This window comes from Scylla paramamosain, chromosome 22, assembly GCF_035594125.1.
Source record: "Scylla paramamosain isolate STU-SP2022 chromosome 22, ASM3559412v1, whole genome shotgun sequence".
NCBI classification, from domain to species: Eukaryota; Metazoa; Arthropoda; class Malacostraca; order Decapoda; family Portunidae; genus Scylla; species Scylla paramamosain.
Genome location: NC_087172.1, coordinates 2,687,399 through 2,702,500, shown reverse-complemented (window position 1 = coordinate 2,702,500; position 15,102 = coordinate 2,687,399). Strand labels below are relative to the sequence as shown.

General features: G+C 44.6%; 6 protein-coding genes across 7 annotated transcripts in view; 1 reads left to right on the top strand and 5 right to left on the bottom strand.

Moving 5' to 3' along the window:
- Positions 1 to 861, bottom strand: part of LOC135111849 (histidine-rich glycoprotein-like) — a 969-nt gene extending 108 nt beyond the window's left edge. The window contains exons 1-2 of the mRNA XM_064025565.1: positions 805 to 861; positions 1 to 494 (exon numbers count right to left, since the gene is read on the bottom strand). The exon at positions 1 to 494 is cut by the window's left edge and continues 108 nt beyond it. Of these exons, the coding sequence (XP_063881635.1) occupies positions 147 to 494; positions 805 to 816 (360 nt within the window). The 5' untranslated portion in view covers positions 817 to 861 and the 3' untranslated portion in view covers positions 1 to 146. The remainder of the gene's footprint in view (positions 495 to 804) is intronic.
- Positions 1 to 15,102, top strand: part of LOC135111425 (histidine-rich glycoprotein-like) — a 94,528-nt gene that overhangs the window by 53,716 nt on the left and 25,710 nt on the right. The gene's annotated exons all lie outside the window — the stretch shown is intronic.
- LOC135111848 (uncharacterized histidine-rich protein DDB_G0274557-like) lies at positions 3,163 to 4,131 on the bottom strand. Its single transcript, XM_064025564.1, has 2 exons — positions 4,077 to 4,131; positions 3,163 to 3,766 (listed from the first exon to the last, which is right to left on the bottom strand). Exons 1-2 carry the CDS (start codon positions 4,086 to 4,088, stop codon positions 3,320 to 3,322), a joined length of 459 nt encoding a protein of 152 aa, XP_063881634.1. The 5' UTR covers positions 4,089 to 4,131; the 3' UTR covers positions 3,163 to 3,319.
- LOC135111846 (histidine-rich glycoprotein-like) lies at positions 6,195 to 7,163 on the bottom strand. The gene is made up of 2 exons (XM_064025561.1): positions 7,112 to 7,163; positions 6,195 to 6,801 (listed from the first exon to the last, which is right to left on the bottom strand). Exons 1-2 carry the CDS (start codon positions 7,121 to 7,123, stop codon positions 6,454 to 6,456), a joined length of 360 nt encoding a protein of 119 aa, XP_063881631.1. The 5' UTR covers positions 7,124 to 7,163; the 3' UTR covers positions 6,195 to 6,453.
- LOC135111845 (histidine-rich glycoprotein-like) lies at positions 9,341 to 10,300 on the bottom strand. Its single transcript, XM_064025560.1, has 2 exons — positions 10,257 to 10,300; positions 9,341 to 9,946 (listed from the first exon to the last, which is right to left on the bottom strand). Exons 1-2 carry the CDS (start codon positions 10,266 to 10,268, stop codon positions 9,599 to 9,601), a joined length of 360 nt encoding a protein of 119 aa, XP_063881630.1. The 5' UTR covers positions 10,269 to 10,300; the 3' UTR covers positions 9,341 to 9,598.
- LOC135111843 (uncharacterized) lies at positions 12,591 to 13,562 on the bottom strand. The gene is made up of 2 exons (XM_064025559.1): positions 13,507 to 13,562; positions 12,591 to 13,196 (listed from the first exon to the last, which is right to left on the bottom strand). Exons 1-2 carry the CDS (start codon positions 13,516 to 13,518, stop codon positions 12,780 to 12,782), a joined length of 429 nt encoding a protein of 142 aa, XP_063881629.1. The 5' UTR covers positions 13,519 to 13,562; the 3' UTR covers positions 12,591 to 12,779.

Genomic DNA, 15,102 nt, shown 5'->3' with positions numbered 1-15,102 from the left:
ACGTGAGCAGAACCGGCCTATCCTGCGGCAGATGTCGTCGCCTCTCCCTCAGCCGCCTCGGGTAAGCGTTTCGTTGATGTCAAGAGACAGGCCCCTGCGGCCGAAAGGGAGAGGGTGGCTGCTAGGTGTCGCGGAAAGGTGTGTCTCTAGTGGTAGTATTTGCGGGGGTAACCGTGGTGGTGGCCGGGGTAGCCATAGTAGTGCTGGGTGGGCTCTGGGTCAGCAGACCGCTTGTAGGGATGGCGGTAATAGTGAGGGTGGCTGTTGTAGCCATGGTGGTGGTAAGTGTGTCGGGACGCGTCAGCATCGGCCGCAGCCTCGGGTTCAGCAGACCGCTTCTGGTGGTAGTGAGAGTGGCCGTAGTAGTGCTTGGGGTAGCCGTGGTGGTGGTAGTAGGGGCGGGGGACTTCAGGGTCAGCCTCAGCAAGGGCCTCGGGCTCAGGGTCGGCGTGCACCAGCGCCGCCACTGCCAGGAGGCCCACAGCCGCACACACCTGCAGGGGAGAAACACTGTCATTCCTTGTCCTCGCCACACTGCACACTGCGAGGCGCGGCACAAAGGCTACCTGTCATTTGGCAGCAAGCTTGTTACTCAACAAAATGTACAGAAGTTTGCATCTACAGGGAAGAAAACGGTGTGTTCTGATGCTGAATCAAATGTGATAAAAGTAGAAAAGTGAGTGAGCGAGAAGAATGGCCTAAAACTGAGTAAAATGAGTCAGTTGAAGAGTAAGTCAGCAAAGACTGGATTAGGTGTCGGTGAGTGAGGAAGGCAGCGCCGTGCGAGTGGCAGCCAGTACTCACGTAGAACTTCATGGTTGGTGCTGTTGTTTGCTCACTGCCTTCAGCCCAAGTGTCTCTGCCAGTCCCGTCCAGCCCACGCCTTATATACCTGCAGCTCAGCCTTCATTGCTTCTCCTTCCCCTCCTCTCTCTCTCTCTCTCTCTCTCCTCTCTCTCTCTCTCTCTCTCTCTCTCTCTCTCTCTCTCTCTCTCTCTCTCTCTCTCTCTCTCTCTCTCTCTCTCTCTCTCTCTCTCTCTCTCTCTCAAATGCAGTAAATAAATACGATTGACGACTTAGTGTAAGACGGAGATGCACCATGAAATATATAGATATCAAGATGAAACAATATGTAACGTTCAACTAGAATTAAAAATGTGTAGAGGATGAATGGTAAATAATGAAATGCTATAGAGTGTAACTAACAGTGGAATATAATGCAATAGAATAGTACAGGTGATAAAATTACTACTAGTCAAACAGAAAACATCGCTGACTTGCTAACAAAAATCACTTTGTCAAAACTAAAAATAAAGTGACACTTGATTTATTTAATAATTATCTTATTACTTTATATTAATATCGTCTAACTTTCCTTAACAATCATGTTTTCCCTCTATCTGTTTTTCCTTCCTTGGTTTTCCTCTCTTTATCAATCTTGTTTTCCTCTCTAATAATTCCCCCTTTACTAGTATTTCCTCTATAATCTTCCTCTTCTTACTAATCTTCATCCCGAAATTTTCTCCCTTTACTGATTTTTCTTCCCTTAACATTTGTCTTGGCTAATTTTCCTTATTTCCCAATTTTTTTCTTCATTAACATTTTCTCCTTAATCTTCCTCACTTTACCAATCAACATCTCCCTCCTAGTCTCCGCTTTACTAGTTGTCTTGTCCTTGTTTTTCCTTTGCTTCCTGATCCTTCCATTTCTTACCAACTACGCACTGCCGCACTCTTCTTTATTGACAGCTTCACTGCTGTTTCTAACTTCTGCGCATTGCGTGTGTGTGTGTGTGTGTGTGTGTGTGTGTGTGTGTGTGTGTGTGTGAATTTGTGTGTGTGTGTGTGTGTGTTTTCTTTTATTGCAGCAGTATTGAGTGAGAATTGTGCCACTGTTGTTTTTACAATTGTTGTTTTACACTGTTTACAACTCGCTCCAAAGCGCCCCTGAAGAGCCACCAGCTGGTTAACACTGTTTACAACTCGCCGCAACGCGCCTCTGAAGAGCCACCGGCTGGTTAGCACTATTAACTACTCGCTGCAACGCGCCCCTGAAGAGCCACCGGTTGGTTAACACTGTTTACAACTCGCTGCAAAGCGCCCCTGAAGAGCCACCGACTGGTTAACATTGTTTACAACTCGCTACAACATGCCCCTCAGTAGCCACGGGCAGGTTTTGGGTACTGTCCAAAATTATAACTCATCCCATTCAGACTGAATCTGTCACGTGGACAGTTAGAGATAAGTAAAACACATTTGTGGATTTTTTTTTTTTTTTTCAGTACAATATATAGTCTCATAATTTTCGAGGGATCCACACACACCCATAATAGAAAGATGATTTCTGCTGGAACGGATTCCATTTAAAGTCTTTTGGTTTACATGGCAATGAGAATACAGAAAACAATACATTTTGAAAAATAGATTTTATTTGGTTCTAATATTCGCACATATATTACGATTCTTATGAATAAATAAAATAAAAAGTTCAAGAGTTTGAAAAAAAAGTTTATTTCAAGGAGCTATTAATTTCTTCTTCAATTATGCTTAAATGATTAAGTTCATACACGACTGAGCTCAAGATTTTAGTGCATGCGAAGCCGCACAACGACTGGTGTTTCTGCTTGTTTGCCGGATGAAACTAAACAGAAAACACTCCTAGCTTTGCATCAGACAGAGGATGTGCTCGTTTGTTCGTGCGTGCGTTCCTTGTCTGTGGACATGACTGGCGAGCTTGTCAGTGTCTGTACGAGAGGGTAAGTTAAAGTTATGATTATCTCGGTGAAGTAAGAGACACAAGCTCTATTGTGTGTTGTGTTCCTTAACTCTTCTCTTCACAGTCACCGTCCAGAGTCACTCATTCCTCCCACCGGTTCTTGACCTTCCTCAGACCGTCAGTGTACAAGTCCTCAGGGTCCTTTCACTTCCACTGTTCCAATAACCTCCATGAGGTCAATAAAACTTTGCGATACAGCAGTGTGCCCGCCTAGGGGTTGCTGCACCTAATGCTCATAGTGGCGGTCATGAGTGTACTGTGAGTGGAACACATCAGTAGAAGTAGTAATATTAGTAGTAGTAGTAGTAGTAGTAGTGATAGTAGTAGTAGAAGTAGTAGGGTTAGTAGTAGTAGTATTCATGAGGATAGAGGGAGACAAGCACATCAGTGGAAGGTAACTTTATTCAGGCGAGTGGGTAAGGGAGCCGGGGCGGGGCGGCACCTTACCTGAGTGCCCCGGGGCGTCTGGGGCGACACCTGCGCACGAGAAAAACCGACGTGAGCAGAACCGGCCTATCCTGCAGCAGGTGTCGTCGCCTCTCCCTCAGCCGCCTCGGGTAAGCGTTTCGTTGATGTCAAGAGACAGGCCCCTGCGGCCGAAAGGGAGAGGGTGGCTGCTGGGTGTCGTGGAAAGGTGTGCCTCTAGTGGTAGTATTTGCGGGGGTAACCGTGGTGGTGGCCGGGGTAGCCATAGTAGTGTTGGGTGGGCTCTGGGGTCAGCAGACCGCTTGTAGGGATGGCGGTAATAGTGAGGGTGGCTGTTGTAGCCATGGTGGTGGTAAGTGTGTCGGGACGCGTCAGCATCGGCCGCAGCCTCGGGTTCAGCAGACCGCTTCTGGTGGTAGTGAGAGTGGCCGTAGTAGTGCTTGGGGTAGCCGTGGTGGTGGTAGTAGGGGCGGGGGACTTCAGGGTCAGCCTCAGCAAGGGCCTCGGGCTCAGGTTCGGCGTGCACCAGCGCCGCCACTGCCAGGAGGCCCACAGCCGCACACACCTGCACGGGAGAAACACTGTCATTCCTTGTCCTCGCCACACTGCACACTGCGAGGCGCGGCACAAAGGCTACCTGTCATTTGGCAGCAAGCTTGTTACTCAACAAAATGTACAGAAGTTTGCATCTACAGGGAAGAAAACGGTGTGTTCTGATGCTGAATCAAATGTGATAAAAGTAGAAAAGTGAGTGAGCGAGAAGAATGGCCTAAAACTGAGTAAAATGAGTCAGTTGAAGAGTAAGTCAGCAAAGACTGGATTAGGTGTCGGTGAGTGAGGAAGGCAGCGCCGTGCGAGTGGCAGCCAGTACTCACGTAGAACTTCATGGTTGGTGCTGTTGTTTGCTCACTGTCTTCAGCCCAAGTGTCTCTGCCAGTCCCGTCCAGCCCACGCCTTATATACCTGCAGCTCAGCCTTCATTGCTTCTCCTTCCCCTCCTCTCTCTCTCTCTCTCCTCTCTCTCTCTCTCTCTCTCTCTCTCTCTCTCTCTCTCTCTCTCTCTCTCTCTCTCTCTCTCTCTCTCTCTCTCTCTCTCTCTCTCTCAAATGCAGTAAATAAATACGATTGACGACTTAGTGTAAGACGGAGATGCACCATGAAATATATAGATATCAAGATGAAACAATATGTAACGTTCAACTAGAATTAAAAATGTGTAGAGGATGAATGGTAAATAATGAAATACTATAGAGTGTAACTAACAGTGGAATATAATGCAATAGAATAGTACAGGTGATAAAATTACTACTAGTCAAACAGAAAACATCGCTGACTTGCTAACAAAAATCACTTTGTCAAAACTAAAAATAAAGTGACACTTGATTTATTTAATAATTATCTTATTACTTTATATTAATATCGTCTAACTTTCCTTACCAATCATGTTTTCCCTCTATCTGTTTTTCCTTCCTTGGTTTTCCTCTCTTTATCAATCTTGTTTTCCTCTCTAATAATTCCCCCTTTACTAGTATTTCCTCTATAATCTTCCTCTTCTTACTAATCTTCGTCCCGAAATTTTCTCTCTTTACTGATTTTTCTTCCCTTAACATTTGTCTTGGTTAATTTTCCTTATTTCCCAATTTTTTTCTTCATTAACATTTTCTCCTTAATCTTCCTCACTTTACCAATCAACATCTCCCTCCTAGTCTCTCTTTACTAGTTGTCTTTCCTTGTTTTTCCTTTGCTTCCTGATCCTTGCATTCCTTACCAACTACGCACTGCCGCACTCTTCTTTATTGACAGCTTCACTGCTGTTTCTAACTTCTGCGCATTCCGTGTGTGTGTGTGTGTGTGTGTGTGTGTGTGTGTGTGTGTGTGTGTGTGTGTGTGTGTGTGTGTGTGTGTGTGTGTGTGTGTGTGTGTGTTTTCTTTTATTGCAGGAGTATTGAGTGAGAATTGCGCCACTGTTGTTTTTACTGTTGTTGTTTTACACTGTTTACAACTCGCTGCAAACCGCCCCTGAAGAGCCACCGGCTGGTTAATACTGTTTACAACTCTCTGCAACGCGCCCATGGAAAGCCACCGGCTGGTTTACACTGTTTACAACTCGCTACAACATGCCCCTCAGTAGCCACGGGCAGGTTTTGGGTACTGCCAAAAATTATAACTCATCCCATTCAGACTGAATCTGTCACGTGGACAGTTAGAGATAAGTAAAACACATTTGTGGATTTTTTCTTTTCTTTTTTTCAGTACAATATATAGTCTCATAATTTTCGAGGGATCCACACACACCCATAATAGAAAGATGATTTCTGCTGGAACGGATTCCATTTAAAGTCTTTTGGTTTACATGGCAATGAGAATACAGAAAACAATACATTTTGAAAAATAAGATTTTATTTCGTTCTGTTATTCGTACATTTATTACGATTCTTATGAATAAATAAAATAAAAAGTTCAAGAGTTTGAAAAAAAAAAGTTTATTTCAAGGAGCTATTAATCTCTTCTTCAATTATGCTTGAATGATTAAGTTCATACACGACTGAGCTCAAGATTGTAGTGCATGCGAAGCCGCACAACGAGAGGGTAAGTTAAAGTTATGATTATCTCGGTGAAGTAAGAGACACAAGCTCTATTGTGTGTCGTGTTCCTTAACTCTTCTCTTCAGTCACCGTCCAGAGTCATTCATTCCTCCTACCGGTTCTTGACCTTCCTCAGACCGTCAGTGTACAAGTCCTCAGGCTCCTTTCACTTCCACTGTCCCAATAACCTCCATGTGGTCAATAAAACTGCGATAACAGCAGTGTGCCCGCCTAGGGGTTGCTGCACCTAATGCTCATAGTGGCGGTCATGAGTGTACAGTGAGACGAACACATCAGTAGAAGTAGTAATATTAGTAGTAGTAGTAGTAGTAGTAGTAGTAGTAGTAGTAGTAGTAGTAGTAGGGTTAGTAGTAGTAGTATTCATGAGGATAGAGGGAGACAAGCACATCAATGAAAGGTAACTTTATTCAGACCAGTGGGTAAGGGAGCCGGGGCGGGGCGGCACCTTACCTGAGTGCCCAGGGGCGTCTGGGGCGACACCTGCGTGCGAGAAAAACCGACGTGAGCAGAACCGGCCTATCCTGCAGCAGGTGTCGTCGCCTCTCCCTCAGCCGCCTCGGGTAAGCATTTCGTTAATGTCAAGAGACAGGCTCCTGCGGCCGGAAAGGGAGAGGGTGGCTGCTGGGTGTCGCGAAAAGATTTTCCTCTAGTGGTAGTATTTGCGGGGGTAACCGTGGTAGTGGCTGGGGTAGCCATAGTAGTGCTGGGTAGGCTCTGGGTCAGCAGACCGCTTGTAGGGATGGCGGTAATAGTGAGGGTGGCTGTTGTAGCCATGGTGGTGGTAAGTGTATCGGGACGCGTCAGCATCGGCCGCAGCCTCGGGTTCAGCAGACCGCTTCTGGTGGTAGTGAGAGTGGCCGTAGTAGTGCTTGGGGTAGCCGTGGTGGTGGTAGTAGGGGCGGGGGACTTCAGGGTCAGCCTCAGCAAGGGCCTCGGGCTCAGGGTCGGCGTGCACCAGCGCCGCCACTGCCAGGAGGCCCACAGCCGCACACACCTGCACGGGAGAGACACTGTCATTCCTCGTCCTCGCCACACTGCACACTGCGAGGCGCGGCACAAAGGCTACCTGTCACTTGGCAGCAAGCTTGTTACTCAACAAAATGTACAAAAGTTTGCATCTACAGGGAAGAAAACGGTGTGTTCTAATGCTGAATCAAATGTGATAAAAGTAGAAAAGTGAGTGAGCGAGAAGAATGGCCTAAAACTGAGTAAAATGAGTCAGTTGAAGAGTAAGTCAGCAAAGACTGGATTAGGTGTCGGTGAGTGAGGAAGGCAGCGCCGTGCGAGTGGCAGCCAGTACTCACGTAGAACTTCATGGTTGGTGCTGTTGTTTGCTCACTGTCTTCAGCCCAAGTGTCTCTGCCAGTCCCGTCCAGCCCACGCCTTATATACCTGCAGCTCAGCCTTCATTGCTTCTCCTTCCCCTCCTCTCTCTCTCTCTCTCTCTCTCTCTCTCTCTCTCTCTCTCTCTCTCTCTCTCTCTCTCTCTCTCTCTCTCTCTCTCTCTCTCTCTCTCTCTCTCTCTCTCTCTCTCTATCCCTCAAATGCAATAAATAAATACGATTAACGACTAATTATTAAGACAGATATGCACCATGAAATATACAGATATCAAGATGAAATAATATGTAACGTTCAGCTAGAATTAAAAATGTGTAGAGAAGACGTATGGATGAATGATAAATAATGAAATACTATGGAGTGTAACTAAAAGTGGAATATAATACAATAGAATAGAACATACGATAAAAATACTACTAGTCAAACAGAAAACATTGCTGACTTGCTAACAAAAATCCTCTTGTCAAAACTAAAAATAAAGTGACACTTGATTTATATAATAATCATCTTATTACTTTATATTAATATCGTCTAACTTTCCTTACCAATCATGTTTTTCTCTCTATCTGTTTTTCCTTCCTTAGTTTTCATCTCTTTTTCAATCTTCTTTTCCTCTCTAATAATTCCCCCTTTACTAGTATTTCCTCTATAATCTTCCTCTTCTTACTAATCTTCATCCCGAAATTTTCTCCCTTTACTGATTTTTCTTCCCTTAACATTTGTCTTGGCTAATTTTCCTTATTTCCCTATTTTTTCTTCATTAACATTTTTTCCTTAATCTTCCTCACTTTACCAATCAACATCTCCCTCCTAGTCTCCGCTTTACTAGTTGTCTTGTCCTTGTTTTTCCTTTGCTTCCTGATCCTTCCATTTCTTACCAACTACGCACTGCAGCACTCTTCTTTATTGACAGCTTCACTGCTGTTTCTAACTTCTGCGCATTGCGTGTGTGTGTGTGTGTGTGTGTGTGTGTGTGTGTGTGTGTGTGTGTGTGTGTGTGTGTGTGTGTGTGTGTGTGTGTGTGTGAGTTTGTGTGTGTGTGTGTGTGTGTTTTCTTTTATTGCAGCAGTATTGAGTGAGAATTGTGCCACTGTTGTTTTTACAATTGTTGTTTTACATTGTTTCCAATCGCTCCAAAGCGCCCCTGAAGAGCCACCGGCTGGTTAATACTGTTTACAACTCACTGCAACGCGTCCCTGAAGAGCCACCGGCTGGTTAACACTGTTTACAACTCGCTGCAACGCTCCTCTGAAGAGCCACCGGCTGGTTAGCACTATTAACTACTCGCTGCAAAGCGCCCCTGAAGAGCCACCGGCTGGTTAACAGTGTTTACAACTCGCTACAACGTGCCCCTCAGTAGCCACGGGCAGGTTTTGGGTACTGTCCAAAATTATAACTCATCCCATTCAGACTGAATCTGTCACGTGGACAGTTAGAGATAAGTAAAACACATTTGTGGATTTTTTTTTTTTTTTCAGTACAATATATAGTCTCATAATTTTCGAGGGATCCACACACACCCATAATAGAAAGATGATTTCTGCTGGAACGGATTCCATTTAAAGTCTTTTGGTTTACATGGCAATGAGAATACAGAAAACAATACATTTTGAAAAATAGATTTTATTTCGTTCTGTTATTCGTACATTTATTACGATTTTTATGAATAAATAAAAAAAAAGTTCAAGAGTTTGAAAAAAAAAGTTTCTTTCAAGGAGCTATTAATCTCTTCTTCAATTATGTTTGAATGATTAAGTTCATACACGACTGAGCTCAAGATTTTAGTGTATGCGAAGCCGCACAACGAGAGGGTAAGTTAAAGTTATGATTATTTCGGTGAAGTAAGAGACACAAGCTCTATTGTGTGTTGTGTTCCTTAACTCTTCTCTTCACAGTCACCGTCCAGAGTCACTCATTCCTCCCACCGGTTCTTCACCTTCCTCAGACCGTCAGTGTACAAGTCCTCAGGCTCCTTTCACTTCCACTGTCCCAATAACCTCCATGTGGTCAATAAAACTGCGATACAGCAGTGTGCCCGCCTAGGGGTTGCTGCACCTAATGCTCATAGTGGCGGTCATGAGTGTACAGTGAGACGAACACATCAGTAGAAGTAGTAATATTAGTAGTAGTAGTAGTAGTAGTAGTAGGGTTAGTAGTAGTAGTATTCATGAGGATAGAGGGAGACAAGCACATCAATGAAAGGTAACTTTATTCAGACCAGTGGGTAAGGGAGCCGGGGCGGGGCGGCACCTTACCTGAGTGCCCCGGGGCGTCTGGGGCGACACCTGCGTTCGAGAAAAACCGACGTGAGCAGAACCGGCCTATCCTGCAGCAGGTATCGTCGCCTCTCCCTCAGCCGCCTCGGGTAAGCATTTCGTTAATGTCAAGAGACAGGCTCCTGCGGCCGAAAGGGAGAGGGTGGCTGCTGGGTGTCGCGAAAAGATTTTCCTCTAGTGGTAGTACCTGCGTGGGTAACCGTGGTAGTGGCTGGGGTAGCCATAGTAGTGCTGGGTAGGCTCTGGGTCAGCAGACCGCTTGTAGGGATGGCGGTAATAGTGAGGGTGGCTGTTGTAGCCATGGTGGTGGTAAGTGTGTCGGGACGCGTCAGCATCGGCCGCAGCCTCGGGTTCAGCAGACCGCTTCTGGTGGTAGTGAGAGTAGCCGTAGTAGTGCTTGGGGTAGCCGTGGTGGTGGTAGTAGGGGCGGGGGACTTCAGGGTCAGCCTCAGCAAGAGCCTCGGGCTCAGGGTCGGCGTGCACCAGCGCCGCCACTGCCAGGAGGCCCACAGCCGCACACACCTGCAGGGGAGAGACACTGTCATTCCTCGTCCTCGCCACACTGCACACTGCGAGGCGCGGCACAAAGGCTACCTGTCACTTGGCAGCAAGCTTGTTACTCAACAAAATGTACAAAAGTTTGCATCTACAGGGAAGAAAACGGTGTGTTCTAATGCTGAATCAAATGTGATAAAAGTAGAAAAGTGAGTGAGCGAGAAGAATGGCCTAAAACTGAGTAAAATGAGTCAGTTGAAGAGTAAGTCAGCAAAGACTGGATTAGGTGTCGGTGAGTGAGGAAGGCAGCGCCGTGCGAGTGGCAGCCAGTACTCACGTAGAACTTCATGGTTGGTGCTGTTCTTTGCTCACTGCCTTCAGCCCAAGTGTCTCTGCCAGTCCCGTCCAGCCCACGCCTTATATACCTGCAACTCAGCCTTCATTGCTTCTGCTTCCCTCTCTCTCTCTCTCTCTCTCTCTCTCTCTCTCTCTCTCTCTCTCTCTCTCTCTCTCTCTCTCTCTCTCTCTCTCTCTCTCTCTCTCTCTCTCTCTCTCTCTCTCTCTCTCTCTCTCTCAAATGCAGTAAATAAATACGATTAACGACTAATTATTAAGACAGATATGCACCATGAAATATACAGATATCAAGATGAAATAATATGTAACGTTCAGCTAGAATTAAAAATGTGTAGAGAAGACGTATGGATGAATGATAAATAATGAAATACTATAGAGTGTAACTAACAGTGGAATATAATACAATAGAATAGAACATACGATAAAAATACTACTAGTCAAACAGAAAACATCGCTGACTTGCTAACAAAAATCCTCTTGTCAAAACTAAAAATAAAGTGACACTTGATTTATATAATAATCATCTTATTACTTTATATTAATATCGTCTAACTTTCCTTACCAATCATGTTTTCTCTCTATCTGTTTTTCCTTCCTTAGTTTTCATCTCTTTTTCAATCTTCTTTTCCTCTCTAATAATTCTCCCTTTACTAGTATTTCCTCTATAATCTTCCTCTTCTTACTAATCTTCATCCCGAAATTTTCTCCCTTTACTGATTTTTCTTCCCTTAACATTTGTCTTGGCTAATTTTCCTTATTCCCCTATTTTTTCTTCATTAACATTTTCTCCTTAATCTTCCTCACTTTACCAATCAACATCTCCCTCCTAGTCTCCGCTTTACTAGTTGTCTTGTCCTTGTTTTTCCTTTGCTTCCTGATCCTTCCATTCCTTACCAACTACGCACTGCCGCACTCTTCTTTATTGACAGCTTCACTGCTGTTTCTAACTTCTGCGCATTGCGCGTGTGTGTGTGTGTGTGTGTGTGTGTGTTTTCTTTTATTGCAGCAGTATTGAGTGAGAATTGTGCCACTGTTGTTTTTACAGTTGTTGTTTTACATCGTTTATAACTCGCTCCAAAGCGCCCCTGAAGAGCCACCGGCTGGTTAGCACTGTTTACAACTCGCTGCAACGCGCCCCTGAAGAGCCACCGGCTGGTTAACACTGTTTATAACTCGCTGCAACGCGCCTCTGAAGAGCCACCGGCTGGTTAGCACTATTAACTACTCGCTGCAACGCGTCCCTGAAGAGCCACCGGCTGGTTAACAGTGTTTACAACTCGCTACAACGTGCCCCTCAGTAGCCACGGGCAGGTTTTGGGTACTGTCCAAAATTATAACTCATCCCATTCAGACTGAATCTGTCACGTGGACAGTTAGAGATAAGTAAAACACATTTGTGGATTTTTTTTTTTTTTTTCAGTACGAAGTATATAGTCTCATAATTTTCGAGGGATCCACACACACCCATAATAGAAAGATGATTTCTGCTGGAACGGATTCCATTTAAAGTCTTTTGGTTTACATGGCAATGAGAATACAGAAAACAATACATTTTGAAAAATAGATTTTATTTGGTTCTATTATTCGCACATATATTACGATTCTTATCAATGAATAAAATAAATAGTTCAAGAGTTTGAAAAAAAAAATGTTTATTTCAAGGAGCTATTAATCTCTTCTTCAATTATGCTTAAATGATTAAGTTCATACACGACTGAGCTCAAGATTTTAGTGCATGCGAAGCCGCACAACGACTGGTGTTTCTGCTTGTTTGCCGGATGAAAACTAAACAGAAAACACTCATTAGCTTTGCATCAGCCAGAGGATGTGCTCGTTTGTTCGTGCGTGCGTTCCTTGTCTATGGACATGACTGACGAGCTTGTCAGTGTCTGTACGAGAGGGTAAGTTAAAGTTATGATTATCTCGGTGAAGTAAGAGACACAAGCTCTATTGTGTGTTGTGTTCCTTAACTCTTCTCTTCACAGTCACCGTCCAGAGTCACTCATTCCTCCCACCGGTTCTTGACCTTCCTCAGACCGTCAGTGTACAAGTCCTCAGGGTCCTTTCACTTCCACTGTTCCAATAACCTCCATGAGTTCAATAAATCTTTGCGATACAGCAGTGTGCCCGCCTAGGGGTTGCTGCACCTAATGCTCATAGTAGCGGTCATGAGTGTACAGTGAGAGGAACACATCAGTAGAAGTAGTAATATTAGTAGTAGTAGTAGTAGTAGTAGTAGTAGTAGTATTAGTAGTAGTAGTAGTAGGGTTAGTAGTAGTAGTATTCATGAGGATAGAGGGAGACAAGCACATCAGTGGAAGGTAACTTTATTCAGGCCAGTGGGTAAGGGAGCCGGGGCGGGGCGGCACCTTACCTGAGTGCCCCGGGGCGTCTGGGGGCGACACCTGCGTGCGAGAAAAACCGACGTGAGCAAAACCGGCCTATCCTGCAGCAGGTGTCGTCGCCTCTCCCTCAGCCGCCTCGGGTAAGCGTTTCGTTGATGTCAAGAGACAGGTCCCTGCGGCCGAAAGGGAGAGGGTGGCTGCTGGGTGTCGCGGAAAGGTTTTCCTCTAGTGGTAGTAGCTGCGTGGGTAACCGTGGTGGTGGCCGGGGTAGCCATAGTAGTGGTGAGTGGGCTCTGGGTCAGCAGACCGCTTGTAGGGATGGCGGTAATAGTGAGGGTGGCTGTTGTAGCCATGGTGGTGGTAAGAGTGTGTCGGGACGCGTCAGCATCGGCCGCAGCCTCGGGTTCAGCAGACCGCTTCTGGTGGTAGTGAGAGTGGCCGTAGTAGTGCTTGGGGTAGCCGTGGTGGTGGTAGTAGGGGCGGGGGACTTCAGGGTCAGCCTCAGCAAGGGCCTCGGGCTCAGGGTCGGCGTGCACCAGCGCCGCCACTGCCAGGAGGCCCACAGCCGCACACACCTGCACGGGAGAGACACTGTCATTCCTCGTCCTCGCCACACTTCACACTGCGAGGCGCGGCACAAAGGCTACCTGTCATTTGGCAGCAAGCTTGTTACTCAACAAAATGTACAGAAGTTTGCATCTGCAGGGATAAAAACGGTGTGTTCTGATACTGAATCAAATGTGATAAAAGTAGAAAAGTGAGTGAGCGAGAAGAATGGACTAAAACTGAGTAAAATGAGTCAGTTGAAGAGTAAGTCAGCAAAGTCTGGATTAGGTGTCGGTGAGTGAGGAAGGCAGCGCCGTGCCAGTGGCAGCCAGTACTCACGTAGAACTTCATGGTTGGTGCTGTTGTTTGCTCACTGCCTTCAGCCCAAGTGTCTCTGCCAGTCCCGTCCAGCCCACGCCTTATATACCTGCAGCTCAGCCTTCATTGTTTCTGCTTCCCCTCCTCTCTCTCTCTCTCTCTCTCTCTCTCCTCTCTCTCTCTCTCTCTCTCTCTCTCTCTCTCTCTCTCTCTCTCTCTCTCTCTCTCTCTCTCTCTCTCTCTCTCTCTCTCTCTCTCTCTCTCTCTCTCTCTCTCTCTCTCAAATGCAGTAAATAAATGCGATTGACGACTAATTATTAAGACAGAGATGCACCATGAAATATACAGATATCAAGATGAAACAATATGTAACGTTTAACTAGAATTAAAAATGTGTAGAGAAGACGTATGGATGAATGATAAATAATGAAATGCTATAAAATGTAACATAATGGAATGTAATACAATATAATAGAACATAGGATGAAAATTACTGATGAAATAAAGAACATCTTTGATTTGATAACAAAATTCCTTTTGTCAAAGCTGCAAAGAAAGTGACTTTATTTATTTAATAATTATCTTCATTTCTTTATATTAAAATCGTCTAATTTTCCTCACTAATCATGTTTTCCCTCTATCAGTTTCTCCTTTCCTAGTTTTCTCCCTATCAATCTTCCTTTCCTCTCTAATAATTTCCTCTTTACTAATATTTCCTCCATAATCTTCCTCTTGTTACTAATCTTCATCCCAAAATTTTCTCCTCTTACTGATTTTTCATCCCTTAACATTTTGTCTCTACTAATTTTCCTATTTTCCCAATTTTTTTTTCATCATTAACATTTTCTCCTTAATCTTCCTCACTTTACCAATATTCTTCTCCTTCCTAGTTTCCCCTTTACTCGTTGTGTTGTCCTTGTTTTTCCTTTGCTTCCTGATCCTTCCATTGCTTACCAACTACGCACTGCCGCACTCTTCTTTATTGAAACTTTTACTGATTTTCTAACTTAAGCGCGTTGTGTTTTATATTTTTATTTATTTATTTATGTATTTATTTGTGTGTGTGTGTGTGTGTGTGTGTGTGTGTGTGTGTGTGTGTGTGTGTGTGTGTGTGTGTGTTTTCTTTTATTGCAGCAGATGCACGGCGCACTAGCATTGTATTGAGTGAGAATTATGTCTTTGTTGTTATTACAGTTGTGGTTTTACGCTGTTTACAACTCGATGCAACGCGCCCCTGAAGAGCCACCGGCTGGTTAACACTGTTTACAGCTTGCTGCAACGAGCTCCTCAGTAGCCACGGGTGGGTTTTTGGGTATTGCGCAGAATTATAACTCATTCTATTCAGACTGAATATGGCATGTGAACACTTACAGATAAGTAAAACACATTTGTGATTTTTTTTTTTGTTCTTTTTCTCCATTACAATTTATAGTCTCATAATTTTTGAGGGATCCATACATGCCCAAAATAAAAAGATGATTTCTTCTGGAATGGACGCCATTCAAAGTCTTTTGGTTTACATGGCCTTGAAAATACAAAGAATAATTAATTTTTCAAAATGAAGATTTTATTTGGTTCTGTTATCCTCACACATATTAGCATTCTTATCAATAAATA